General features: G+C 51.6%; 2 protein-coding genes across 2 annotated transcripts in view; one reads left to right on the top strand and one right to left on the bottom strand.

Annotated features, from left to right (window-relative positions):
* The first annotated feature begins 4,821 nt into the window (after positions 1 to 4,821).
* Positions 4,822 to 17,714, top strand: MDK (midkine). Its single transcript, XM_090033047.1, has 5 exons — positions 4,822 to 4,955; positions 13,294 to 13,373; positions 13,529 to 13,690; positions 15,455 to 15,616; positions 16,811 to 17,714. The coding sequence occupies exons 2-5, from the start codon at positions 13,295 to 13,297 to the stop codon at positions 16,834 to 16,836; spliced, it is 429 nt and encodes a 142-aa protein (XP_089889173.1). The 5' UTR covers positions 4,822 to 4,955; position 13,294; the 3' UTR covers positions 16,837 to 17,714.
* CHRM4 (cholinergic receptor muscarinic 4) overlaps positions 17,477 to 27,025 on the bottom strand; it is a 43,601-nt gene continuing 34,052 nt past the window's right edge. Inside the window, exon 2 of the mRNA XM_090033046.1 lies at positions 17,477 to 24,886. Coding sequence (XP_089889172.1) covers positions 23,409 to 24,886 — 1,478 coding nt within the window. The 3' untranslated portion in view covers positions 17,477 to 23,408. The remainder of the gene's footprint in view (positions 24,887 to 27,025) is intronic.

The raw sequence follows: 27,025 nt of genomic DNA on the forward strand, positions 1-27,025 counted from the left end.
CAGAGGTGCATGTGTCTGTGCACGCTGGACAGGCATGTCACTAATGTACACAAACACCTGGCCCTAATTAAGCAGCTCCTGCACTGACCCTGTGTGAGCCATGTGGCCTACAAATTAATATTATTTATTAGATGTGCATGCTCCCTTCCTCAAAAGAGGCTCAGGGCAGCTTACAATAAAAACCAGATACACTATGAAGACAAATAAAAATGTTAAACTAAAATAATATATAATTGAAAAAAAACTCCCAAGACAATAGCCCAGAATGCAACCCCACTTACTGCAGTCCTGCCTAAATTAAAAGGTCTTCCAACTTCCAAATGATCTGGCTTGGGCTCTGACAGAGCACAAGGGGAAATTAATTACTGTCCACACCACATAACCTGTTTTCAGCAGTCCAGCTATAAACAAGGGGCAGGGGGAAAATTACCTTCTTGTAGGGTCAGTGCCATACTCATGAAGAGGTACCACTACCCTCTGGCAGGGTTATTCCCTTGTTGGGCAAGGGTCATGCTCTTACAGGACATCTTAAAATCTGAGTCTGCATGCAGTGGATTGTCTTTTGTGTGAGCTTTGAGGTAAAGATGCCATATGCAAACAGCTGAAGAAATGCACCTGGGTTTATGTCCCTGCCCTGCTCCTTCAGCATGAGGCTGTTGGGTTTTTTTGTTTGTGTTTTTTGCAAACATACAGCTCTACTTCTGTCTCTGAGCTGAAGAAGGATGTGATGTCTCCCTGCATCCCTTCTCAAAGTGCTCAGAACGGGCAAGCCTAACAGGCAGTTAAAAAATGAGCACAAATTACCTCTGTGCTCCCTAGTTGTCTTTCCACACTCTGGTCTCCACCCAAAAGGACAATGGGGCGTGGGCAGGGGTTGAACAGGAGAGGACTGAGGAGGGGTAGGAGCAGAGGTGAGAGAAGACCAAAAGGATGCTGTTGACCTTGGGATTCTTAGTACCTTGGGCAGATCCAGTATGAAATCTTTCAGGTTCCTGCTACCACCTATCCTCACACTGCAAAGTCCTGAGAGGTGAGTGAAAATAGCAGCTCCTGCCTCCAGAGCCAGCCATGTCATTGAGGTACTCATGATAGGCTTGTGACATCGCAGTTCCTGACCATACAAACAAAATGCTCTTGAGCCAAAACTCTTGAGATTAACAGAATCTACTTCCCTAGGAATTGCCTTACTTTTGTTGAACTTTTGAAGTTTGTCCCTTTAAAGCTTTGTCCAGCCTTATTTTAAGCATCTCCAGCAATGGGTCTTTCCACCTCACCCCTCTGGCTGTCAGGAAGTTTCCCTTGACATTCATCTGCAATGTTCCTTTGTTTAAGGCCAGCCCATCGCGCTGTGGCCACCCTAAATAATCCTCCCCATTCTTCCCATGGACTTCTGCCCTTCAGATGTTTGCTGAATGGTCTCCCAGACAGTCATCCAAGAAACCGCCAGCAATGTCAGAGTTAACCGCAGGAACCTCTTAGAGATCTCCGATTCTGAAGCAGCTCATAAAACCCGTGGCTGCTCAATTCTCCCTGTACCATCCTTCCAGAGTAGATGGTGGAAAAATGGCTTTGTTCCCCACCACAAGCCCATTCCTTTGACATGACACCAGATCTGCTGTCTTGAGCAACTCACTAGAAGAGGTGGTTTGGCCCCTGCATTCCTCTCTTCCCTAAAGAAGGGGAGGGGGAAATGATTGCTGTTACCATGCTTGCTTTCTCCTTAATGGCTTTTTGGTTGTGTTGGTGTGAGGGACCCAAGCAGTGGGGAGGTATGGGCTGCCCACAGTGTGGAAGGCCATAGGGGTCATTTTGGCCTTGAGAGGGTACTGCATCCATACAAGAAAAGGCTGAGGGAGAACATCATGGGAGGGGAAAGAATGTGTATCACCAACCAAAGCAGGCTGGGGCCCCAGTCCAAGAGAAAGAAGCACAAAGAGGCAGGGTGGGTGGGGATGATGAGAGGTTGATGGCATCTGTTGGAATTCTTTGAGGGTGTCTTTGAGAGGAGGATTAAATGCTTATTTTTCCCAATGGAGTGGGGGGCCAGAGGGACCTGCACTGGGACCTGTTCAACACACGCAGAAATAATCTGGAAAAAGAAGTAGGTAGTGAAGTGGCTAAATCTGCAGATGATACAAAATTATCCCACATAGACAAATTGAAAGCTGGTTGGGATGAGCTGAGAAAGCGTTTACAAAACCAAGCAAGCTGACAGATGACATTTATCACTGATTCATGCAAAGTAATGCACGTAAGGAAAAATAATCCCAACAATACATACACAATGGTGGGCCATTACTTCTCAAGAAAGAGATCTTGAAGTCATTGTGGTTCAATGGAGTCACTAAGGTTCAAAAAACTATTCAATGAGCAATAGTTGTCCAAAAGGCAAATAAAATATCAGGAATGCTATGGAAAGGAACTGAAAACAAAAGACTTAATTATGCCGTTATATGCATCTGCGGTGTGCCAACATCTTGAATACTGTGTGCAGTTCTGGCTGTTCCATCTCTTAAAAAAATATAGGAGAACTAGAAAAGGTACTGAGAAGGGCAACAAAAATGATCAGAGCATGGAAACGCTTCCCTGTTAGAGGGACTAAAAAGGCTGAGACTCTTTACCTTGGAAGAGTCAACTGAGAGATGACATGACAAAGAGGTATAAAATCATGAATAGCCTGGAAAAAGTGAACAGGAAACTATGATTCACTATGTCTCACAATACAGTAACTGGGGAATCACCCAATGAAATGATCAGGCAGCTGGTTTAAAACAAACAAAGAGAAGTAAATATTATTTTTTTCACACAAGGCATAATTACCACACGGAATTCATTCCCAGAGGATGGTTTAGAAGCCAACAGGATATAACAGGGTTCACAATTTTGACGTACACATACAGACAGGGCACTGGGCTAGTTGGACTTCTGGTCTGACAGAGTATGGCACTTCTTATGTTACAAGATGTCACTCAAGATCTAGGAGGCTGTGCCAGTGCTGGAGGGACAGTGTCAGTGGGATCCAGGGGCATGTTCAAGTCACTCTATGGCTTCTGTTACTCTACCGTACCCCCAGAGGTGCCACCAGGAACTACAGATGGCAGTCACTGGGCCCGATTCCAAAGTGAGCATAATGGCATGGCTCATGTCTCATCCCCTTGTGGGGGAAGTGGTGCCACCTCAGACTCTTTTGAACCCATTCATTGACCCGCCACTCCCCAAGCTCTTCCTTACTCTGCCCCCTGCTTTAATTTCCCTCCGGCAGTCTAGGCAGGTTCAACCTAAGAGACTTTACTGGCATGCCCTGAGGCAGACCCCCTTGGGTCAGTGCCCCAGGTGGCTGTGTTTTGCCCAGAACATGACTATACACTGTGCTTGCAGTTTGACTCTTCTGTCTGCTAGGCATTTCTGCCTGGGTTGGATTTGGAGGCTGGTTGCTGTTTGACAGGATGCAGCCACCTCTTAGGCCATAGTACCTCAAGGCACCCTGAGATCCTTTAAAAGTGCCAAACAATCTTAGCACTGTGAGGTGTGCAAACATTTACACACATTTCACAAGATAAACCCAGAAGAAATCCAGAGTGCCAAGAACATGCTGACACGTTGCAATTCTTCTGAGTACTTTGCAACAGTACTTGGTTATTCTACTGTAGTCAAGACACGAGTGAAAACTAAGTTGGCATTTTCTGAGGGCTGTCTCCAGCCTGAATAGCTTGAAAACCCATCTTAGGGGTGGATCTGGGGTTGCGGGGAGGTGGCATTGGTGCACTTGCCCCTTCGACTCCTGCTCTGCTCAAAGTTTAAAGCCAACTGCCTGGCAGTGGCAGCAACAGTTCTAGTCAGACTGTGCTGGGGAGTTCTTGACGCTGCAGCTCTTTCTAATCCACCTGATCCCTTCTAAACTCTTCATTTCCCCCGGTGCAAACCACCCTCTCTGCTTCCTAACACCCTTGCCATTCTGCCAACCCAGCTAGCCTTTGTTCTGCAGTGCTGCTGTCTGTTCACCACTCCTGGGAACGAAGCCCCTGTTCTGGCCCTGCACGTTGGTTTTTAATTCATTCTGGCAAAACACTTCTTGCTTGTGCTTTCCTCTGAAAAGCAAATCATCCAGCCCTGTGCCCGTTGCCTGTAGGCATAGCTTCTCATTTACTTTGAACTGGACAAAAAGATGCCTTATGTTCTGCCTGATGATGCCCCTCGCCCTTTTCAACAGCCTAGATGTTGCCCATGGGCACAGGCACCACTTCTCCCCCCACAACCTTTGTAAGGAGAGGTCTTCCGTGGGTCCTCCAGGGGGTCCCCCCGTACACCTTAATCCGCTTCTGGTCCTCCTCCATCTCTTTCTAGCTACCAGGTCTTATGCAAGTCCTCCTCCATCTCTGTCCAGGTCTTGTGCAAGCCCCCCCAGCTCCTTCCAGCTACAGGGCTGGGGTGTGGGGCAGAGGGAGCCTCCCTCTATCCCAGTGGTTCCCAAACTGTGGGTCGTGACCCCAAATGGGATCTCAACATCAGCAGATGGGGTTGCGGGGGCTGTGAATTGGGAGCGAGGGGATCATGCTGAGGAAATGGGGTCAAGCGAGGAAAAGTTTGGGAAGCGCTGCTCTGTCCCTTGGATGCCCTGGGCTTTCTCCAAGACCCCCGGCCCAGGCTACGAGCCGCAGGGCCCCGCACCTCTGGCCCCAGCAGGGCAAAGGCCAAGATCGCGAGCAGGGGGCAGGCTGCCCACGTGCGGCGGGGAAGAGGGGGAGGAGCCTGGCGAAGTTTGGGTTCCAAAAAAACCGCAAACCCACCTTTTGTCGTCAGCTGGGCGTGACGTCAGGGGCGGCCGCGCCGCAAGGTGGTGTCCACATGTGACCAGCTGAAACTAGTTCTGGAGACACAAAGGGGAAGCGAGCGGCAGCGGGACGCGGGGCTCAGCGGCGCCAGCACCAGCACCGCGCGCGTCTCCCTCCGGCCAAGTAAGTGCGGCGGGTGCCGCGGCGCTCCCGCTCCCCGAGGGGGCGGCCGCCCTCCGCCCCGGGCTCCCCCGCACCGCCCCCTCCCCCGCACCAGGCGCCGTCGAGTCCCCGCGCCCGGGGCGGGAAGGAGTTCGCGGCCGCACCTCGGGCCCGTATTCACTCGAGTATCAGCGCGCGCCAAAATTGGGGGGCGGCCGGGCGGGAGGACGCGCCTGCCTCCAGCCCCCGGGAGGTGGAGGTGCCGGCCGGGGAGCCCCGGGCCGGGTGTGGGGCGCGGGGTGGTGCCAGGCAGAGCAGAGCGTGCCCCGCCTGGCCGGAGCGCAGGGCCAGGGTCAAGTGGCAGGAGCGGGGGCAGCAGCCCTGGGGCTGCAGGGCTCGGCCCCCCGCCAGGGGAGGCGCAGGGAGGGCAGACGAGCATGTGGAAGCGGGGGTCGGGCGTTCGCCGCCCCAGCTCCACTGGAGCCCCTGAGCCCGCGAAGCCGAGGGGCGCCCAGCCAGGGCAGCAGCTCTCCTCCCTGTGGCCCGGCATCGGAGGGAGCCCGCGTGGCATGGGGCAGCAGGAAAGGGAGCGTGGGCAAAGAAGGAGCCAGAAGGGCCCACTTGGCAGGGGAAGGGTGGCAGGACGACCACCCTGAGAGCTACGCCAGGGCAGGCGTGGGCCTGAAGCTGCCCCTTCCCCCAGAGGGTTATGGGGATGGGAGGGAGGCAGGGGCAGGCCGGCCTCAGCACAGAGAAGAGGTGGGTGGCCTTCCCTGCAAAAAGCCCCACGCGGGGCAGATTGAACAGAGGCGCATGTGCTGGGAGAGCAGCCAGGCAGCCTGCACGCTCTCCCACCCAGCCTCAGCCCGCGTCCAGACTCTTACCGCCCGGTTTAACAGGGTTGAGTCTGCGGAAAGAGGAGAAGCTGGGATGGATGGCTGTATCCCTGAGGTGCGACCCTTTTCCCCCAAATACTGGGTCCTTTATGTCCCTTGAGGGGCAGTTGTTGCATCCCCGCTCCAGGAAAAGCTCTCGAGCTGCGGAGTCCTGCTCTCCCACCCACACCCAGGGTGGGAGAGCACCAGCCACTGGCTGCAAATGACAGGCCAAGGGGGAGAGTTAAGCTGCCCCTCTCCTGCCCTGCCTCAGCTCCATCCTGCCCCAGTTCCCTGCAGGGAGGATTTGTAGCACATCAACTCAGCTTGGGGGACAGCAAGGAGTTTCCCAGGGTGGTGGGGTTCAGTGCGCCCTCATCCCTGCAGTCTGACCAAGCTGCAGTTTGAAAAAAGAAAAGCAGGTCAAGCCCATGTTTTCAGGTGCTGTCTGTAGGCTGAGTGATCCATCCCGGGAGTTTCTCCGGTACCCAAAGTGTAGCAACAATTCAGACCAGTCAGTCGGTGGCTGCAAAGTAGTTGGGCTTGGAGGTAGAGGCCTAGGCATCAGCTCCTGGGTTAAGAGAGACACCAGCAGCTGGCATCCCCTGGCATAGAGGAGAGATCAGACAGGGTCCCTAGGTCCTTCATTTTTATGGTTGGCCTTTATGATCCATTATAATAACTCAGAAACTTTCTGTAGAGCTGATCCCAGGTGAAGCAAACCATTGGTGATGAGAGAGATTGTCAGTTTCTGTCCATAGGTAAGCAGCTTATTTGGGGCGAGACCAGACATGAGGGAGAAGGACATATTCAAGCCCATGACAAAGAAGCTGGACTTCTATTAAAAAAAAAAGTAACAACCAGGCATAGAAGGGCTTCAGCAGGGGTGAACATGAAGCTCGATGCTGAAGGAAAATAGTTCTGTGAACTTAGGTTCAAAGTCATTTTTATTTTGCTTGGGAACTGTTTTGGAGTGTCAGTGTTTCTGTGTTTTGGTGACCTTTTGTCCTCCCTATCGCTGTACAGTGAGTGATGTGCAGATGGGGGAAATCGCAAGGACTTCTTAATTTCTTTTTCTGACTGAGGCACAGGCAGGGCAAGTGACTTGCATAGCAAGTGAGTAGTAAAGCTTGGGAAAGAACCCAGGAGTCCTTACCCCCCAGTCTGCACTTCAGCCAAGACAGCCCTTCCCCTCCCTTCTTTGGGCTCCAGTCTTGTCTGTCATGTATGTACCTCATAGGGACATCATTCTGCCAGAAGGGTTTACCAGTGTCTGACAGCTGCAGCAGGTGAAGCTGAGTCTTTGTGTTCTGGTCAGTCACTCGGAAACGTTTTGGGTTCGCACCTGGTTTCTAGGATCTGGGTTCAGAGGCAGATGATGGCATAGTGAATCCTGCCTCTGGAAGTTGGGGGCCATGTCTCTCGTGCAGTCAAGAGGGCAGAGTCTTAGATGGGGAGAGCTGTAGAAGAGCAGTGCCTCACCCATACTGAAGAGACTTGGAGAGAAGTGGCAGGAAGGAGGCCAGTGCTAGAAGAGCAGAAAAGGTAGAGAAATTGGGTGGAATAAGTCCATGGAAAGGTGTAAAAAGAAGGGTAATACTGGGAAGCCAGTGAAGAGGTAAGCAGATGCTGGAGGATGGAAAGGAGGAAGCAAGCATTAGTTTGGGCCAGAGGAGATGAGGGTGTCAGTGGGAGCACACTGGAGGCTCCATTACATGGAGGCAATGCTGCAGAGAAACCAGAGCTACAAAGGGAAGGTGAGTGGAAGGGTCTGGGTCAAGTGGGAAGAGTTAAAAAATGCTGCTTTGAGGGCCCTGTAGGGGATTGGTTGGGGATGCCACCCTTGTGATAACCAAGACCTCCCCTAGTTCTTCTCCCCGTAGAAGGAGCTGCAGAGAGCGAGGTGGGAGCACTAACGCTGTAAAAGTCCCATCTACTCTGTTCCCAGTTGCTCCATCCTGAATGTGGGCTGCTCCGGCTTGCTCTGTGCTGAGCCTCTTGTCCTCTCCGCCTCTGAGGAGAGCCTGGTGGGAAGAGGCTTGTGATGTGTCCTGACTGGTGCTGTGCTCTGCAGGGTAATTCCCAGCTGAGGTGGGGAAGGGGGGAAAGACGGCAGTCATCCCCTCAGTTTTGCCTTCAACCAGCCGGGCTGTGTAATTCTTTGTGACAGTTCAATTCAGAGCGAAGCCGGCAGCTTCACAGCGGCGGACGCACAAAAGGTGAGCGCGCTGGAGCCTGAATAATGAACAGAGCTGCTCTCTCCAGCGTGCTGCCTGGGTGATCGTGTGGGGGAAGGGACTGAATGCTGACCCAGTGTTTCTTCCCTGCAAGGCACTTGGTCCATCCCAGGCCTGCAGGGAAAGTCATGCATAGCTGGGTGGGTGTGCTGCCATCAGGCTTCCGAACTGCCAGACCATAAGCAACACGGAGGATAGAGAGCTGTCTCCCTCCTCTGTAGTGGGGCTTGTGGGAAAAGGAAAAAGGCCAACCCATGTGGCAGAACAGTCTGGAAATGCAGTGGGAGCAGAGCAGGAGGTGAGGTTGGGAGGAGTGGTGCCCCCTCCAGAGTGGTTTGGTGGAAATACCATGTAGGGTAGTGGTCTCCAACTTTTTTGATCACGCACCCCTATCAGTAAAAACTTTTTGCGCACGCACCCCCAATATATGTATATTTATATAAATATAAATAGAAGTTCTAATATTTTCTTCCCACACCCCAATGGATCGTCTTGCGCACCTCCTGGGGGGTGCGCACCCCACTTTGGAGACCACTGATATAGGGGATGACTGTGGGGAAACATCATGGAAGGTTATTGGACAGTCCTACCCATCAAGTGGATTGACTCGAGGGAGTGGTCACCAAGCATCTGTGACTCGAAACTCACCTAGCCTGATCCTGGGGCCTCCGTGTTCCTGACCTGATCCCTGGATAAGCCACTGCCATTCTTTGAACATAGTTTGCCACGTCCTGCTGAAGCACTAAGCCAGGGTTATGCATAGGGGGTTGTGATGGAACAGCTAGTGTGCAGACTTCCCAAGGGAAGACTACTTCAGGGTGGGTCTAGGCCTGATGAGGTACCCACAGGCTGCTCTGTGCTGGACTTGAAGCACCCTGGGCCTGAAGTAGAGTGGTACAGGGCAGCCAAAGCCATCTGGAAGTGGTGCTGGCTCAATGCCTCTGAAAATTGGGCCCCGGTTGAGTTATACCGGGCATCCAGAATTAGATGCCACTTTGGAAAATGTGGCTTTTAATGATGTCATTTCCAGAGCAGTCTTTGCCTGATTATTCCCACCCCCTTCCTCATCCACCTCTTCATAGCATCACAGTGATGCTTTGTGGTAGAAAGAATGACAAGAGGTGGTATAACAAGGTCTCTGTGCTTCTGATCATTGTGCCTGGCTGAAAGCTGAGTCTCCAGCCGCAGTCTTCATGGCTCCACCTGGTGGTGCATTTGTACCTCTTTCTTTTGGGGAGGGATGGAGGTGCCACCTTTTGGCAAAGCCACTGCTCATCCCCCAGGGAGAGAACCAGGTAGAGGTCCTTGGTGGGTGTATAGAAGCAGGCATCACTGCTGGCTGTACCAGTTCTATATAGCAACGGGGGCAGAGGGGGGAGCTTTTTGTTTATTGTTGTTCTTCTGTGGACTGTTACCAGTAGGGAAAACACTAGAGGAATTTTCTTGTTCATCATGGGGAAAATCAGGAGAAAACCTGCCAGGGCAGGGACAACCACCTTGCTAGGGCCTTCTGTTCAGACTTACAGGGCTCCCAGATTTCCCAGAGCTAGGGGGAGCTGTTATTGAGCTGCTGCTGACATTGTTATAGGCCCCCTCAGGACAAGGGATCGGTTTCCTGCAGAATGTCCCTAGGCAGGGCTCCAGGGGCAGATTTCAGATCTGTCTAATGGAGCGGGATTTGGGTTTGAGACTTGTTTTACCATGGAAAGAGGTGTGCTGGAAGAGCTTGAATCCTTTCTCCTGCTCCTGCACATCCCCAAACTGGCTTTGTTCCTCTTTTACCATTTAATCTCCTGGCATAACTAATGGGATGTGGGGAGGGTAGAGGTACACCAATACATTGGTCTGATATTGAATTGACACTGATATAAAGAAAATTAACTGTATTGGAAATCAGCCTGATGTGGCCAATAATTTGGCCAATGAATGCTTGTGCACGCGCACAGCCACAGCATGGCACGTAGGCAGTGAGGAGCACAGGCCAGCAGCTTGGAGAGCTGCTTGCAGCTGGTAAGTCTGTAGTGGTGGAAGGGGAAGGGGGAGGGAAAGGACATGGGAATGCAAATCAATGCCTCCACATGGTGAGGGAGAGCGAGGGGCTGGGGCAGATGCTGCCTGGCTGGGGTGGGGTGCAGGACAGAGCTGCGGTTTGTGCGGGATTGGGGGGCGGCTCCCACCGCTACACACACACCCTGGAAAAACATGGGGAGCATGTGTCCTGGATCTGCATGGGGGATGGCTACAGCTGGGGCTGCACCTGGCTCTTCTCGGCACAGGGGGGGTTGGGCATGGACTGCACTTGGGGTGGATGGCAGCAGCACTGGGAGGGGGCTACGGAAGGCATATTTCCCCCCAGAATCTCCCTCCTAGTGCCACTACCGCCCATCCCAAGCACAGCCTCCATGCACTGGGAAAAGCCTGGTGCAGTCCTGGCCCCAGCGTGCAACTGCAACCCTCCCCCTCGCCCTCCCTATGCAGATCTGGGGCACACAGCATGCATCCTGCCCCACCCCAGCTGGGTAGCATCTGCCCCAGCCACTACCGCAGTCCCTCCCTCAACGCAGGGGGCATTGATCTGCCCCCACACACCCCTTCCCTCCCCCCTCTGCTTCCACCACAACAGACTTACTAGCCACACCCAGCTGTATTGGAAATCAGATTGGTATCGGCTGATATGCCTCCTTAAAAATTGACTATCAGTATCAGCCCGCAAAATCTGTATCCGTGCAGTCCAAGGGAAGTGACGGGAGTTGCCCACACTGCCCATGCAGGGAATCTGTGTCTGCAACCCTGAGCTGAAGGCTCCTTGCAACAAGCAGCTGCAGTTTAGCTAAAACAGAAATGCAGTCAACTTGACATGGCCTAGTTGTGTAGCATAGAACCTCCTCGCCATACGTGTGGACGTGCACCCGTGTGCCCTCACTAAATATTCAGGCACATATAGAAACACTTGTGTGGTATGTGCACACACAGCACATTCTACATGCCTGTCTTCCCTTCTCCCTCCCTGTACACAAAGTGCCTCTCTGCCTTTCTTACACAGATGCACGCACGCAAGCACACACATACACATGCACGCACAGTCTCCTGCCTTGTCCCTTTGTGGGGACATGGTAATGGGCTGACGTTAAGAGAGCCAGCAGGGGGAGTAGCTTCACTTCTAAAGCTCCACATGAGCACTACATTGTATGGGTTTTTGTTGTTTTTTTTTAATCTTCTGTTTTAGTCCTCAAAAAAACTGATGGCTGTAGGGGGGTTTTTCCACCCTGGATTCTTTTGGAGCCGGATAAAGGTTCCATAGCAGCTGTAGTCGCCCAACCTTGGGGATCTTTGGCATAGGCAAGGCAGCCTGCTGGGAACTAGATAAAAGAGGCACTGGGAAATACGGGGACAGAAAGGGCCTGGGGAAATACCAGGGACAGGGAATGGGGAGCAGAGCCTTGCTATTGCCAACAGGCAGTCAGGAGGCTTCCCAGCTTTCCAAGGGCAGAAGCAGCAAGTACCTCAGGCAGATCAGCTTTCCCAGTCTCCTTCTGTCTGCTCCTGGTTTGAAGCTGGAGGTGGGGATTGTACTTTTCATGTTCCCACATCCAGCCTGAGCCCTCTACACTTGTTGACACTCATTAAAGGGGTTCCACCACTTCAGGAGAGAGAACTTCAGAGAAATTGAAATGAGAGGCCTAATCTGGCAGTCACCTACTGTGAAATATGAGATGGGCCCCTCTTAGGGTCACTGAGAGATTAGGCCTGTGGTGCTGGTAGACCCCAGCTCTCTGCTCCAACTTGAATGCACACTGTGGTTGCAGATAGCCTATAGAGTCTGAGAAGGGGCTACAAGGAAGGCCCTGGTCTATGGAGAAATTCCTAAGGTCATACTTTGAGGTTTCTGCACCTGCCTTGTTCATCTGGGACTGATCCTCTCACAGTCACCTTTGTTCAGTGCTGTCTCCCAAGAGTTAACATGCAGTCCCCTTCTCACCCAACAGAGTGGATGTGAGCTGGTGGTCATTACCTTTGGCTGCTGCTTCTGTTCTCTCTCTTGGGTTCCTTCCTCCTAGAAATCAAAGCTTTTCTTGTTGTAAATCTTTCCACCCAAGAACACCCAGCTGTTCCCTCAGGCAAGAAGGGGCTACCCTTTTTGGTGAACAAGTAGTGTTTTACAGTCACAGCTAGCAGGATCTCCCTATCCTCCTGTTTACTTCCATTTATCCCCTCCCCCCCCCCTCACCCCCCTTCACTTAGGAGTTGAATTCCCTTTCTGCTGATACTTACAGCAACCTGAAAGGCCACAGTCCTCCCTGGTCTCCTGCCCTGGGTCAAGGAGGTTGAGAGGGTGGCACTTCAACCAGGCTGAATTCCTGAAGGAAGATATGCAGGATTGGGACGTTGGGGAACACCTGCTGGCACCCACTAACTTGCTCCTGCCTACTTCAGTTTTGAGGAAATCTGGATGAAAGGGGCTAAGTTGTTGGAAGATCCTAGTAAAGGAGGAACTTGTGGGACGCAGAGGGTCCTGCTCTCTGCACAGCTGGCCAAATGACTAAACTTGGATCACTTCATTTACCCCTCCTTACGAAACCAGGAGGACACTCTCCTCCTTCCTCCATAAACCTCTGTAATCATAATTGGCTCCTACTTTGACACCCTAGGAAGGACCTAGACACCCTCTGGCAGGCTCAAGTCAAGCACTAGAGCTGAGAGAAACCATATCAAAACGTTCTCCCCTTGGTCAGCTGCCCTGCCCTGCCCTGCCCAGATAGTCCCAATACAAGGAAAGTTTAGGTCACCATTTCTGCTATTCCTTGCAGGACACACACATTTCCAGGTCACCATTTTCCAGACACTGTCTTGCACAGCAACTGATCAGGGCTATGGGGTGAGTAGAAAGGGAGGTGTGTCATTCCAAGACGGAGCAAATTAAACCTTCAGACCTGGGCCACCTCAAACCCCAGGGAAGAGTGACTGATCCTCCCTGTGCCCCACTCTTAATCCCTGTCCTCATCACCTCCAGAACCTAATACCACCAAGCACACCTGAAACCACACAGCCTCAGTTAACACCCCCTCTACCCCACCACTATAATTTTGTAAAACCTTTATTTCTGTTCCCCTCCACTAGCCTCATGTTCCCCTTCTCACATTTGCCTGATGTCTCTCCTGGGTCTCCTGCCACCCCCTGTCCCTCCAGATTACAGGGTTCCCTCTCTCTGCTGACTTCTTTCTTGTATTTCTCCCTTTCCCTGTGCAGGATGCAGGTCCGTGGGCTTCTCCTCGTCATGATGCTGATCATCATAGCTGCAACCTCTGAGGCTGGTAAAAACAAGAAAGGTGAGGGGCAAACTCATGGGTGCTCAGGGTATGGAGACCTTGCCCTGACCGTCTACTTGGGGTGGCAACAGGGCAGGCAGGGGACCCTTGTCCATGGGGCTAGCTGCTGGTCTCCATTCCCACAGTGATGGCCTTCTCCCTCCTATATCTTGCAGACAAAGTGAAGAAGAATGGCTCTGAGTGTGAGGAGTGGCACTGGGGGTCCTGTGTCCCTAACAGCAAAGACTGCGGTTTAGGCTACCGTGAGGGGACCTGCAAGGAGGAGACCAAGAGAGTTAAGTGCAAGATCCCTTGCAACTGGAAGAAAGAGTTTGGAGGTGCGTGTATGGCCTCATCCCAAAAGAATTGCTTGGCTTGGGGGACAGCCAAGCACCACCAGCTTCCCCTCACCACACAAAATGAGTAGGACTTCTGTGACTGTCATGGTTACCTGTTTCAGAGGGCTATGGAGGCAGCTGCCAGGAGCCCACCCAGGTCCCATACAGGGCCTGATTCTTCACTGCCTTGTGCCTGTTGTCATGGTTCCTTTGTGTGTTGTGGAGACGACCTGTCCCAGTACAACATGGTCTGGCCGTGCTATTCCAGTCACAACAGGACTGCATGCTGAGACATCTGTTAAGGACCAGGGTGGCTGTAGGGCGCCCTATGGGTTCCCTGATTTCAACATGTTTCCTGTGAGGTCAGCTCTGCCCTTGCAAAGGGAGCAAACCAGTTTGTCATAGGATTAGTGGGACAAGGGGGGATTGGACTAAATGCCCTACAAACATCCCCTCCAGTCCTACTTTGCTATGAAGTGAAAGGCTAGATACTAGTCAAATTAGTGCTCCAGCAGCAGTTGTCGTTGTTGAGCTCTGAGTTGTCTGGAGAAAGGGGGCAGAGGGGGGTGGTGCTCACAGCCAGTGTGTAGGCATACACAAATATTTGGGAGAGAGCTCCATATGAAATGGGAGTGAAATGAGTGGAAACTCACTCTGGCTGCGGGGTTATGTTGGTCTCTATTTGGGAAGGTTCCTGCTAGAAAGGTTCTGCAAGTCACGGTGGTGCCTTGGTGATGTTTGGGGGTGAATTGCATTAGGCGAGATCTTGCTCATGTCCTCTGAAGCAGGAGATTGTTCACGAGGCTGGACAGACTGATGGTCCGTAGTGGAAAAGTAGAACAGGCACCACACAGCCTGCCTTTTGCCTCAGTGTTACATGACTGAGCTTTGCTTTGCTTAGCTTTATGCTCTCCTTTGTTGGAAGCTCTGCTACCCTTCCTGCAGGTCATGTCTGGGAGCACCTTGGGCTATCCTCTCTGCCAGGCCACCCCTGAAACCATGCTGGTTGGTGCTGCCCTCAAGGCTTCATGTTAGGGTGGCTTGCCTTTGCCCTCCAGTATATAGTGGTGCCTCACTATCTGGGCACCAGGCCTTCTGAGTGGCCTGTTTGCTGAGAAGTGTACCGGGCCCACTGGAAGGAAAGTCCATGCTATACAGATACTAGCAGGACCCACCTTCCCGTGTGTGTGTGCAAGGTGGCAGTGCCAGCATCACACACTGATAGCAGCCTTTAACAACCTGAAGGATGGCTGCAAAGAGGATGGAGCTAAACTGTTCTCAGTAGTGGCAGATGAGATGACAGAACAAGGAGCAATGGTCTCAAGCTGCAACAAAGCAAGTTTAAGTTGGGTATTAGGAAAAACTCTCACTAGGAGGGTGGTGAAGTATTGGAGCAGGTTGCCTACAGAGGTGGTGGAATCTCCATCCGTGGAGGTTTTTAAAGCCTAGCTCAGCAAAGCCCTGACTGAAATGATTTAGTTGGGGATGGTCCTTCTTTGAGCAGGGAGTTGCACTAGATGACCTTCTGAGGTCTCTTCCAAGCCTAATTTTCTAGGATTCTGTGCTGCAGTATACCTGGGCTTATATCTCTGGGCACCAGAAGAGGCAGTGTAGCTGCTGACCAGGGGATCACAAGTGCAGCACAGATCAGTCTGATATAGTGAAGTAAATTTTGCTTGCCTGCCAGTACAGATGCTGTGCCCAGGACTCCTGGAGCTGGCATTTAACTTGGGCACTGTCTAATGAGCCTCACCTCTCTTCCAGCTGACTGCAAGTACAAGTTTGAGAATTGGACTGGGTGTAATGTTCAAACAGGCTTCAAAACCCGCTCTGGCACCCTGAAGAAAGCCCTGTACAATGCCCAGTGCCAGGACACCATCCTCGTGACCAAACCCTGCTCTCCCAAGATCAAGTCAAAATCCAAAGGTCAGTCCCTGGCCCTCCATGGTCCTTATCTTGTGTTACTGTAGGAACAGTTGTGGAGTACGTGCTGTACCTTGGGGAATGTAACCATCCCCACCTGGTGGTGCAAACCTGGTAGATCTCCCAGGCTAAGCTGGGTCCATCTGGGTTGCATGTGTAAGGAAAGCCTTCAGGCTGCTGAGTGGTGCTGGTGATACAACAGGGCATGCCTTTCCCTCTGGCTCAGGGCTGAGACAATGTCCTGCCAGGGCCGTGAAGCACTCTGCAGCTGCAAGGGACATCTTTTGGAGGGAACAAAATACCAGGCCCAGGTACCTTTGCTAAGATCCCTGGTTCTTTCACAAGAGTCAGACTGCTGGCTCTGTTTCCCAGTCACATTCCTATTTGAAGAATTGCATTCCAGAGGCCTGCAGTTCCTGTTGCAGTTTCTATTGGTTACGGGAGTCCCTAGTGAAATCCAGACTAAGATTTTCCCCCTCCTCTCCTCTACTTTAAGTGGGCTGTTACATTGCTCAGCATCCTGTGTGGCATGTACAGCTTGTGAGATGCTTGGGATCCTTCAAAGTGAAGGGCCCTGATCCAAACCTATCGCTGGTCATTTAGAGGAGTTGCCATACAGTTCGTTTGTGCCAGTGGAGTTTCAGCTACCACCATGAACGGCCAACGGTGTTTGCTTTACCCTGGTGAGTGCAGGACAGTTGGTGAGGAGAACGCCAAGGAGACATTTCCCTCCTCAATGCCTGGGCAGTCCTTGCCCTGATCGCAGCCAGTCATTAGACATTCTTTTCCCTTCCTCTTGCCCTTCCAGTCCTTCTATTTTGCACCCTCAGAAGGCAGCTGAGTTTAATGCAAATATAATGGCACCTGTTACGATGAAGGGAAAAAGGTCTAGATGAGCTGCCAACAGGAGGTCATGCTGCATGGGACCATGGGAATGGCAAGTGTGGAACTCACTAAATAGAGACTTGCATGGCAACAGCACAGATGAGCAAGGTTCCTGCCCCCCCAGCCCTGGCTGTATTCACTGTCAGTTCTTGGGTTTTAACTGAAGAAATTTACAGGCCAAGTCAAGCAGTTGCTTGGTACCAAATGAGCCACAGCTACACTGAACTGACCACTTCAGATACCAAGCTAACGTGTGTAGGAGGTGGGGCTTCCGAAGATGCTAACTCTTACTGTTTTATGTCTTCCAAACAGCCAGGAAAGGAAAGGGGAAGGACTAGAGGGGAGGAGACCTTCCCCCTAAGCCCTGGACATGGTGCCTGAACCTGTTTGGACACATCACTTGGAGCTGCAGCCTGGTCCCCCCGCTTGGCGATGTTCTGCCAAATTCCATTCTTCCTCCCTACAACAACTTCCTCCTTAACCAAGATGCCTTTTCTAATCACTAGTTTTGTAGAGAGCAAATCCACCCCTTCCTGTCAGAGGTGCTGTCTCTTTTCCCTGTACCCTTCCTCTGCCACTATCTGGCACCTCCTGTCCTGCTCTTGTTCTCAGATACTCGGTGTGATGTGTGGGGTGCTCTGGGCTGGTAATGGCTGGAGCCTTTTGCATTTTGGGCCTGTCTTTGAAGCCAAGTGGCTGTTGGCACTGCCCTGGCAAACTTGGGAGCCTTATGACTCATCTGATTGACAGTAATGCTTTCAGGAAACAGAAAAACTAAACCTTTACAAGTAAACCAGGTGGAAGGGGTGGACATGCAAGGAGCCCTGACACCTCTGGACTTTCACCAAAGGGCTAACATGCAATGGGAAGACCTGGAGCCATTGCAGCCTTGTTTCTGGTTTCCTTGACTTTGCAAGAGGTCACGTCTGCGTGCTGCCTGTGGTCCTCTGTGCATTCAGTCCTCCTTCACCCCCCCAGCCCAGGTTCCTCTGAAGACTGGCCTCTTCATTCAGGGTGACCCCTTCCTGCTGCTTGGCTTGCCACCAGCAGCTGACTGGGTTTCCAGCAGCAACCAAGGGAAAAAAAATCTCCCCCAAGTTAATGGGCATTTCCCTTTTCTCCCTCTTCTCTTCCCATTCCTTCTGAGCTGTCTGTGTCGGAGCACTGCAGCCTCTCCTTGCTTTATGCTCTCACACCGGTGCTGGGCAAGTCCTCACCGCTTTGGGAAATTTGTTTTTTTCTTTTCCAATAAAAGTCTTTTAAAAAAATACAGTGCCGAGTCTTCCTCTTGTTCTGGAGGTCAGAAGGAAAGCAAGGGGAGGCTGTGACATACCTGCTCTAATGAGGTGACTGCTAGATCATTCCAGGGACTGCTCTGTACCCCCAGAGGCTTACTCTGGGTAGCCAGTTTGGCCAGGACTTTAGGCACTACTCTGCTTTCCATCTGGATTGAAAGAAGGCTTAAAAGGGAGTTAGGTAGCCAGTTCCTGAGACTCGAAGCCTAGGTTTAGGTCCCAAAGAAATTTGTGGTCCAAGATATAGGCACTAAGTGAATATAAGCACTTAGCAGGTTTTGTGGCAGCTGCAGCAGGAGTTTCTGGATCATATTTTTAGACTTGGCTGTCTAATTCCACTTCAATCCAAATGTTTAGGCTTCTAAAATGCATCCCTGGATCTTGGTCCAAATTCCTGTGAGAAAGTAAAGCTATGCTAGGAGCAGGCACCAAAACTAGGGAATTGCCAAGGGAGGTGGCCTTGGGGAAGAGGTTGCTGTGTGCCACCAAGGGTTTTGTATTGAAGAAGCTGCTTCCTGGCTTGGTTCAATATCAGAGCACGCCTCTTACCCCACCACCAAGCATGTGCCCGAAGATGCGTGTGGACAGGAGCTGTCTGAGCTGTGTGCAAAGGATAGAAGTGTGCAGACTGCTGCTGGCTCTGCCAGCTGGAGTTGGTCAGGGAAGAAGGTCTGGGATGAAGTCTGTTTTCCCATAGGTACATGGGAATTGACCTGCTTTTACTCTGCAACTGGGCTGGTTTCCAGTACTGGTGTCCCATCTTCCCAGGCCTGTATACTTCAATTGTGGCACTGGACCAGACCATAAGGGCTACTACTGTGTAGTCAAATCACAGGCTTTCTCAACAGGAGATGCCGTAGATATGGGGACAAAACCACTGCCTGTGGGGAAGCCCACCATTGCTCAGGCCCAGGCTTCCACAGGCACTGGGAGTCTAACGTAGATGGGAACTCTGGCCTGGCATTGGAAAAAATGCCATTCCCTGCATTAGGCAATACCTCATAGCCAGAGACTGCAGCGAGCAGGGGTGTGGGGCCACACCATGGGGAAGCCACAGCTATTCCAGCCTTCACTCCCAACCCGACTGGAAAAAACAGCACCTTAAAGGAAGTGACTGGAAAACCAGGGTCCGGTTTGGTCCAGTGGATGCAGAAAGCCACAGCTTCCAAGTCTAGTTGAGTGAGACCCTGCTGTGGTGATTTTGTCCTGTAGGACTTGAGGCTGGGTGAGGACCTTCAGGGAGCTGGGTCACCAACAACAGAATAATGGGAGTATGTCAGCTCCTGAGGAAATTACAAGTGGCTACAAAGCTCCTGGGAGAACAGGAATGCCCCTGGGGAATTCAGTGTTGGCCCCCACCTGACAAGGCAGAGAGTCCTACTTAGGCAAGGACCCAGCACAGCTGCTTGAGAGAAGGAAGGGCATAAGGCAGAAGGAGCTTCTGGACAGTCTTACAGACTCTGTGGTCCCTTTGGTCCCATAGCAGGTTGAGACCTGCAAGGCCTAGGGAAGAAGGCTGCCACCTCTTCTCCATGTCAGTTAAAGGTCCCCTTCAGATGCCCAGCAAGCTGCCAGCCTGGCCCTTGGCAGAATACCGATGCTGTATTGGCACTTACCTGAGGGGGCAGGTGAGCGAGATGCTACCAGCATCTTCCAGCTGTTCCCAGAGCTGCCTCTAGCCTCTGCTCCCTCAGAAGGAGTGGAGGGAAGCTTGCTCTCCCAGGGTTGTTCTGTTATTCTCTCTGCTTTTGCTTCCCTAAACACCACTGTACAGCAAGGCAGCAAGAGAAGTAGGTGAGAAAAGCCAGTGTGGGGGGAGTAGGAGAGATGCTGGCACCAATGCGCAGCTGGGAACTGTGACAGAGAAAGTTCCCTTCTCAGGAGCATGTTTTTGAACTCTGCCCCGCAGCTCCTCCACAATGCCAGCCCTGCACGGGTCTGGTAGCAATTACTGTGCCCCTGGCAGGCAACATGGGCAATCAGACAGTGTTCACTGGAGCCTCTAGTCCTAGGCCAAACTAATGGCCCCCATGTGGTTAAGGCTGAGGGCAGGCAGCGTGCCCAGTAACTCTAGACAGCAAAGCCTCAAAGGCACTCCCAGAATTTTCTTGAAGCTGCCCAAGGCCCTCCCCAAAGCCACCCTCCCCTTCCAGGGAGAGCAGCCCAGCCCTGGGCTCCTGAGCACTCTGGAATGCCTCAGCTAACGCAAGGTAATTGTTACCAGATGAGCACACAACAGGAATGTCTGAAGCCAGACCAAGAGCAATGAAAAGCCTCTTAGGCACAGACTGAGCAGGACAGCTCCTATCCAGGGCAGACAGAATAGTTGCTATTCCTCAGGCAACCCTCCCCCGTTTCTTCCCCTACTTGCAAGCCGTGCTGTATGCCATGGGATCCTTTTTGTGTCTCTGAGCCCAGGCCTGCATGGCCCAGGTTCTGAGACTATAATACTCCAGAAGAATCCTGCTCTCAAGCCCCTGAAATAAACAGGAGCGGTCATACAGAACTGGAGCATCTTGCTTTCATTTGCCTTGAAGCAGCTTATCCCCTTCCCAGGTGAGCCATCCAGCCAACAGTTACACCCAGGTGAAGAACACTGGGACTCCAACCAGAATCCAAATGCAAAGCCTTCCTCAAATGAGTGTGAAGCAGCACCAAGGAGTTGCTATGCACCATGGCATAGGTGGTTTGGTCTAGTGCTTGGACACCTGAAATATGGGTGCAGTCCAAATCAGCTCCCAGGGAGTTGGGAGTCCACCATCAGAACTAGATTTGGAAGCTGTAGCCAAAGTCAGGACAGGTCAGGCTCAGAAGCTGAAGCCGGAGACAGGGTAAGCCAAGGGTTACCCAGGGTTAGAAGCTGAAAGCCAAAGCCAAAGGTAGAGCCAGAATCAAAGCAGAGAACTAGAATCAGGAGATATTAAGGGTCTTACCAGGATCAGAAACCAGTCACAGCCAGGAAGCCAGCAAAGAAGTGCATGGACAGTCAGAAGCAAGAATTTTCACTTTTGCCTAAACAAGGAGACTGGACTGGGTCTGGCATTTAAGCGCTGGCATAGGTGGGGCCTGTGGCCTCAGGGGATCTGCTTCCCTGATCACTCAGTCCAGATGGGACCAGGGCACTGATCTGGGCTTGCAGGTGATGCTTGCTATGGGGATGACTGGTCCTGATCTCTTGGCTGGGACTGGCTGGATCAGAAGTGTAAACACTGGTGGTGCCATGAAGGGGAGGGTGTTTAAGGAGGAGCCAGTGGAGGAACTGCAGGGAGCAGAAAGGTGGGAAAGGCCAGCTGTGTCTTCACCACCAAGGGGTGTAATATAACACAGTACCAGTCTCTATCAGCCAGCATGGGGTGCTATAGAGGGCAAGAGAAAACACAAGGGTAAGACAAGTCTGTTCCAGCCAGTGGGTGCTGGGGCAAAAGATAAAGCCTTCTCCATAGCATCCAGGTTTTGTAGCCATACCCTCCTTCAGCATGAATGCCTGCTGAGCCCCCTGTACCAGAGCTCCCTGCCCATGGCTGCCCCCCAAGTCAGGGAAGCACATTGTCTCCTACAGCATTTCATAAACACCCAGCAGCAGCAGCAGCAGCTTGTTGCAGGCTTTGCCAGAGAGGCTAGTGGTCACCTAGGCAGTGACCCCTGACACAGGGTGCATGCAGAGGATGGACTCTGGAGCCAGCTCTGTGGGAATGAGTTAACCACTGGAAGGCCCTTGGCTTCTCGTTTGGTTTCTTTATTCATTGAAGTGGGTTCCACTGTAATTGTAATAATTAAAAAATGCAAGGCATTTGGGTAACACTATGCAAATTATCCTAAAGGCAGTGGCAGTGAGGCTGTTGCCATAGCAGGGCCAAGGAGCAGCCCTTGTCTCAGTTGCACAGCATCCCCTGGGACAGACATGGGGATGCCATGTGCAGAGAGTGACCCTTCCCAGCTCTCTACGGAGATGACTGCAGGGATCATCCCTGCCCCTCACCAGCCTAGGCCATGACCTGCACCCTCCCACAGCTGTGCCTACCTGTGCCAGAGAGGTGCTTAGGATGTGTGACTTTGGGAGAAGCTGAGCAATGGCATCGATCGGTTTGGTCTGTATATACAACTATGCTGGGGTTTGGGCTGCACATTTACAATGAACCCCACATGCTGAGGACTCCATAACAACACTGACAAGAGAGTTACATCCATTTACAAAGCTCAGCAGCTTTCTCACACCCCTAGGCTCTGGCCTGTACCTGAAGCTGGAGCTAGTGGGGAGGTCCATGATGTAATTCCTCCCTCCCCCTCCTCCAGGACCCACACTCTGGGAACTTACAGCCGGAGTCCAGAAACCAGCAGGTGAAATGTCCCTCCCACACCCACTGGGAGTCAGGGGAGCACACTGTCTGGCCCTGTGCACCTTGCAGGAGCCCCAGCCCTGTAGGGAGCTACAGGGTCAGTTTGTCATTCCCTTCAAGGTCATCCTCAGCTCCAGCAGCAGAGCCTTACCCATCTCCAGACTGCTCTCTGCACACCACTGTACTCTGAGCAGGGCATCAGCTCCCTGTTCCCCTAAGGACAGTTATTTTTAACATTGCCACATGGTTCTCAGAGGTCACATTCCCTCAGGGCTGCAGAAAGAGATATCTCGCACTGACACTTTTTCCCCTGCACAGTATTAGTTTCTGGTGTTTCTTAGGGCGACACTGGGGTTTTACCCTTATCTGCTAGACGCAAGAGTCTCGTTCCATGCCTCTGGCGAGGATGGGATGGAACTCACAGAGGAATACTGAGGTTGAAGCTCAGGAAAAGCTTCCAGGCAAGCTGCTGTATCAGGCTGTGGCATCGTCTCCCCAAAAGGAAGGATGTGGGGGTGCTACTCCTCCCCCTGGGACTTCTAAAAATGCTAGAGATGACATGATAGGGACGAGTCTTGCCCTGGCCCCCAGGAGGGGGTCTGAATGATCCAATGTCTTCCATGAGCACATCCATGCCAAGCTGGCCCAAAAATGAATCAGCTGACACCTTGGGACAACCACCTTGTGTGGCTGACCTGTGTTCCTTGTTGTCTTCAGTGTTATATAGGTTAAGAGCATGCTGAAAATCTCCTGACATCCCTCCACATCTACAAGCATTGTAAAGCCATCAGGATAGTCAGTCAGTGAAACAAGGGACTTGCTCTTACCTCACACCTTATTGCACAGAGACATCTCACCCTGCACACAGGCATAATCCACAGGAAATACATTTAGGTTTTAGGGTGACATCAAGAACTGATGCTAGCTTAGCCAACATCTCAAGAGCAGCAAGCTGCAAAGGTTGGAGGTAATTTTGGTGCCTCCTTATAATGTCCTGCCTCTGGCTTTGCCTCTTTAGGATCCAGGGATGTGGCAGAAAACCAGGTGCTGTTTGATTGGTGAATGTCTATAGGCTCCTCAGGCTCTCCCACAGGATGAGAATGATCCAGGAGCTGCATCTAGCATCTGCCTTGGATCTTCTCTAGCATTGGGTGAAGGGCATCATCTGGAGTCTTTAAACAGTCTGCATTGTTCTGAGTAGTGAATGGAGAACCCTCTAAACAAAGAGGCAAAGGAGAATATATTTATAACTCTGCCAAGTGGGCCTTGAGTGCCAGCTTACCTAGCTGTGCCAATGTTCCTGTACTGGCACATGAGAAGGTGCTTAAAGGTTTTCTTGAAAGTGGCATTGCAGAGGGCATAACAGGCTGGATTGATGGTGCTGTTGACATAACAGAGCCAGTACCCAATGGACCACACAGTTTCTGGTACACAGGTCTCACAGAAGGTATTAATCAGGACCATCACGTTGTAGGGAGTCCATGTGAGGATGAAGGCCAACAGGATAGCAAATATAGTCCTGGTGACTTTCTTCTCCCGGGCTGCCATCTGGCGCTTCTTCCGCACCTGACTCCTGGCAATGCTGGCGAACTTCCTAGCCACGTTGGCCGGCCGGGAATTTGACAGCGTGTTCTGGTCAGAGGCTCCTGACTTAGCTGGGACAATCTCAATGGCTGTGACACATTCACTACCAGTTTGACTGGTGACTATCTTAATCTTAGACCACTTGGAAGCTGGGTTAACTCGTGGGTGGGCAGGGCTGTGCCCTTGCCCAGCTGGCAAAATTTCCAGCACTGGCTTTTCCTTTGTGGTCTGAGTGATACTGACTGTACTGGACTCATTAGAGGTCTCCTTCTCCTCCTGTTGGCCTGTAGGCTCTGTCTGCACTGAGGGCTGATCATCTACTTTCCCATTTCTTACCTCTTCCTTCACCTCTATCTCCTTCTTAGGAGAACTGCTATTCTGCTTGATCAGAGGACTCTTAAAGAAGCTGAGTGGCTTGTTTTTTTTCTCTTTCTTGCTCTCTGGTTTATGCCTCCTTATCCTGCTCCTGCTGGCCAGTGAGATATGGATGTACAGTACAGTCATGATGACCACGGGGAGGTAGAAAGCAGCAATGGCTGTCCCAAAGGTCACAGCTGGGTTGGACAGGAACTGGATGTAGCATTCCCGCTCCGAGACAGTCCTCTTCCCAACAATGAACTGCCAGAACAAGATGGCAGGCGCCCAGAGAACAAAGGACAATATCCAAGCTGCTGCAATCATCAGTCCTGCCATCTTGGTGGTCCTCCTAGCTGGGTAGGTCAGGGGTTTGGTGACACAGAAGTATCGGTCAAAGCTAATGATGAGTAGGTTCATGACAGAGGCATTGCTCACCACATAGTCCAGTGCCAGCCAGAGGTCACACACCACGGCCCCCAGAGGCCAATAGCCTTTTATGATATAGACTGTGTAAAGGTTCATGGAGAAGACCCCAATGATCAGATCGGCACAGGCCAGACTGAAGAGGAAGTAGTTGTTGACAGTCTGAAGCTGACGATTCACTTTGATGGACAGCATGACGAGGATGTTCCCCACCACCGTGACCAGGCTGAGAGAGCCGGTTACGGTAGCAATGAATATCAGCTCCACAGTCTTGTACTGGTTGGAGGGATACTGGATGGCCACCTCAGATCGGTTGCCATTGGTAAAGTTGTCATATGTAAGATTAGCCATCTTCATCTGCCAGGGCTGAGCAGAGATATTATGCATGGAGTCTGCAGATGGGGAAAAGACAGAAGAGAAAAATATTATAAGTAGGTGTCCATCTCTTGTCCCTTGTCCTTGCCTTTGCAGCTCTGGGATTGTGGGCTGCTTGTGCTTAGTTTCCCCAGTCTTTAACAATATTTCTATTTGTGTGATGTCTCTGGCTTCGTAAAAGGTTTCCACTCTTCCTCCTTATCCCGTTCTCCCTAATTTGTTCAGTCCCATTCTCCCCATTCCATTCTTGCCTGGCTTCACCATGTTATCTTTTTTTAGTCCTGAATTTTAGCCTTTTTAAATATTTGAGGGATGCTGGCAGAGCTGCATGTAAGGTGTCCAGGGTTGGAGTATTAGGGAGACAGGGACAGAGGCAGCACTTCAGGTCAGGACAGAGTTATGTCAGTATGACACCTTGCCCTTCACAGACCTTTCTTCTGAATTCAATATTAATGAGCAGAGGAAATGGTGGCGTTTACATCAAGAGACCAAATTCTACCCACCGACACCTCTACAATTCCAGCAGCTTGGCTCGGCTGGTACAAATGGAGCTAGCATCAGAAGAGAGCCCCTCTCCTCTCTTTTTGATGGTGTTTCCTTTTGACATCTCCTACCCAGAGGAATGGGATCAGTTCAGCCCTCCTTTCCTTCCTCCCACACTGCAGAATAGGCCTGCACTTTCTCCCTACAGAAGAAACTCCAAAAGAAAAGCAGCTTCCATGAGCTTCTGTCTGGGCATGTAGGGAGCAGCTGGGCAGAGTAACTGCTCAGCCTGAACAGTCGTGTCTCTTTTAACCTCCACATTTTCCCAGGACAATGTTGTTTTTAGCTAAGGCTTGAAAATCTCACTGTCATCCCACTCCTGTCTGCCCCTATAACCCTCATCCCCAGGAGCTATTTATGACAAGTTTGTAATCAGGGACTGTGAAGCCTTGGAAGCACCTCTCAACCTCATTTTTAATTAGCGCATGACACTATGGAGAAACACAAAGACTCAAAGAGACCAGAGAAAAGCCAAGGCAAGGCTCCAGCCAAGAGACCTCAACAGCCCCATGCTCCAGGCTTTTGCTGTGGAAACCCTGCCTTCTGCTGTCCATTCCCTGGATTGTACTGGTTAACTCATACCCTGTACCTGATTTCTTGGGAAGGTGCAGTGGAAAAAGAAGGGTTTGGTGGAGTGGGATGGGAAGACTGCTTCCCCCTTATGGAAAGCCAAAGCAGCAGCCTCAGGTCTTACTTGTGCCCCCTTGTCCATATGAAGCACCATTTTTACTAGCAAAAGGCATTGAGAGTGATGCAAGGTCACAAAGCAATGAAAGTGGCAAGTACCCAGCTCGGTTTCTACTCCTTGCATTATCATTCTACCCAGGCTTTAGTGGGAACCAGACAATGATCTGACAAAGATCCTCAAGTTGGCCATAGTAAAGATCCAACATGGGCAGCCGCTGAGCACCTTTCTTCTCCATCTCCTCACTGGCCACCGACAAGCCTTAACCTGCTCTTGCTGGGCCCCAAAGTGTGCCATTCCTGTGGCCAGTTTTGGTCCTCTGCCTTGCAGCTAAAAGAGCCAGGGGCCCAGCTAGAGTTGTGGTGGTTTGTGACAGAGGCACTTGTTCTCAGTAGCAGACTGAGCCCCAGATTCATTCTGCAGCTGCCCAGTGGGCAAGGTTTTCATTTTCCAGCCACCCAGACTGGGTCTGAATCAGAGCCTAAAGATAAGAGTCTCCATGCACCATGTCTCCATGTTCTGCTCCTTGGATGACAAAGTTCCCACCTCTTCCCCCAGTAACTGTCTGCCTTCATGTCTCTATCGCATTTCACAGAGCAATGCCTTACTTTAAACCTCTGCACCTTGAGCCACCCATCCTTACAAGACAATGGATTGACCAGCAGGTGTGTCTCATGGGTCAGTGGATCAGTAAGACCCCCCAGAGATAAGTAATCTGTAAAAGTCAAAAGTCAACAAGAAAGTCAAAGCACCTAGTCAAACTTGATGCACAGTCAGGAGAAACTCCCCAGCTCATCCTACAGCTGCACCAATTCCTCACACAACACCCAAAGGAGCACAAGACAGGGCCTTCAGTTTAACTGCTCGCAGTGTGGGCTCTGTGGCCATTGCCCTGAGAGGTTCTGTGTTCCTAGCAGCACAGCTGGGA

Source organism: Crocodylus siamensis, chromosome 2, assembly GCF_052110815.1.
Source record: "Crocodylus siamensis isolate JL-2025a chromosome 2, ASM5211081v1, whole genome shotgun sequence".
NCBI lineage: Eukaryota > Metazoa > Chordata > Crocodylia > Crocodylidae > Crocodylus > Crocodylus siamensis.

Coding starts and splice junctions, on each gene's coding strand:
- MDK (XM_090033047.1), top strand. CDS start 13,295: ATGCAGGTCCGTGGGCTTCTCCTCGTCATGATGCTGATCATCATAGCT. Junction 13,374..13,528: donor GGCTGGTAAAAACAAGAAAG/GTGAGGGGCAAA, acceptor TATATCTTGCAG/ACAAAGTGAAGAAGAATGGC. Junction 13,691..15,454: donor CTGGAAGAAAGAGTTTGGAG/GTGCGTGTATGG, acceptor CCTCTCTTCCAG/CTGACTGCAAGTACAAGTTT.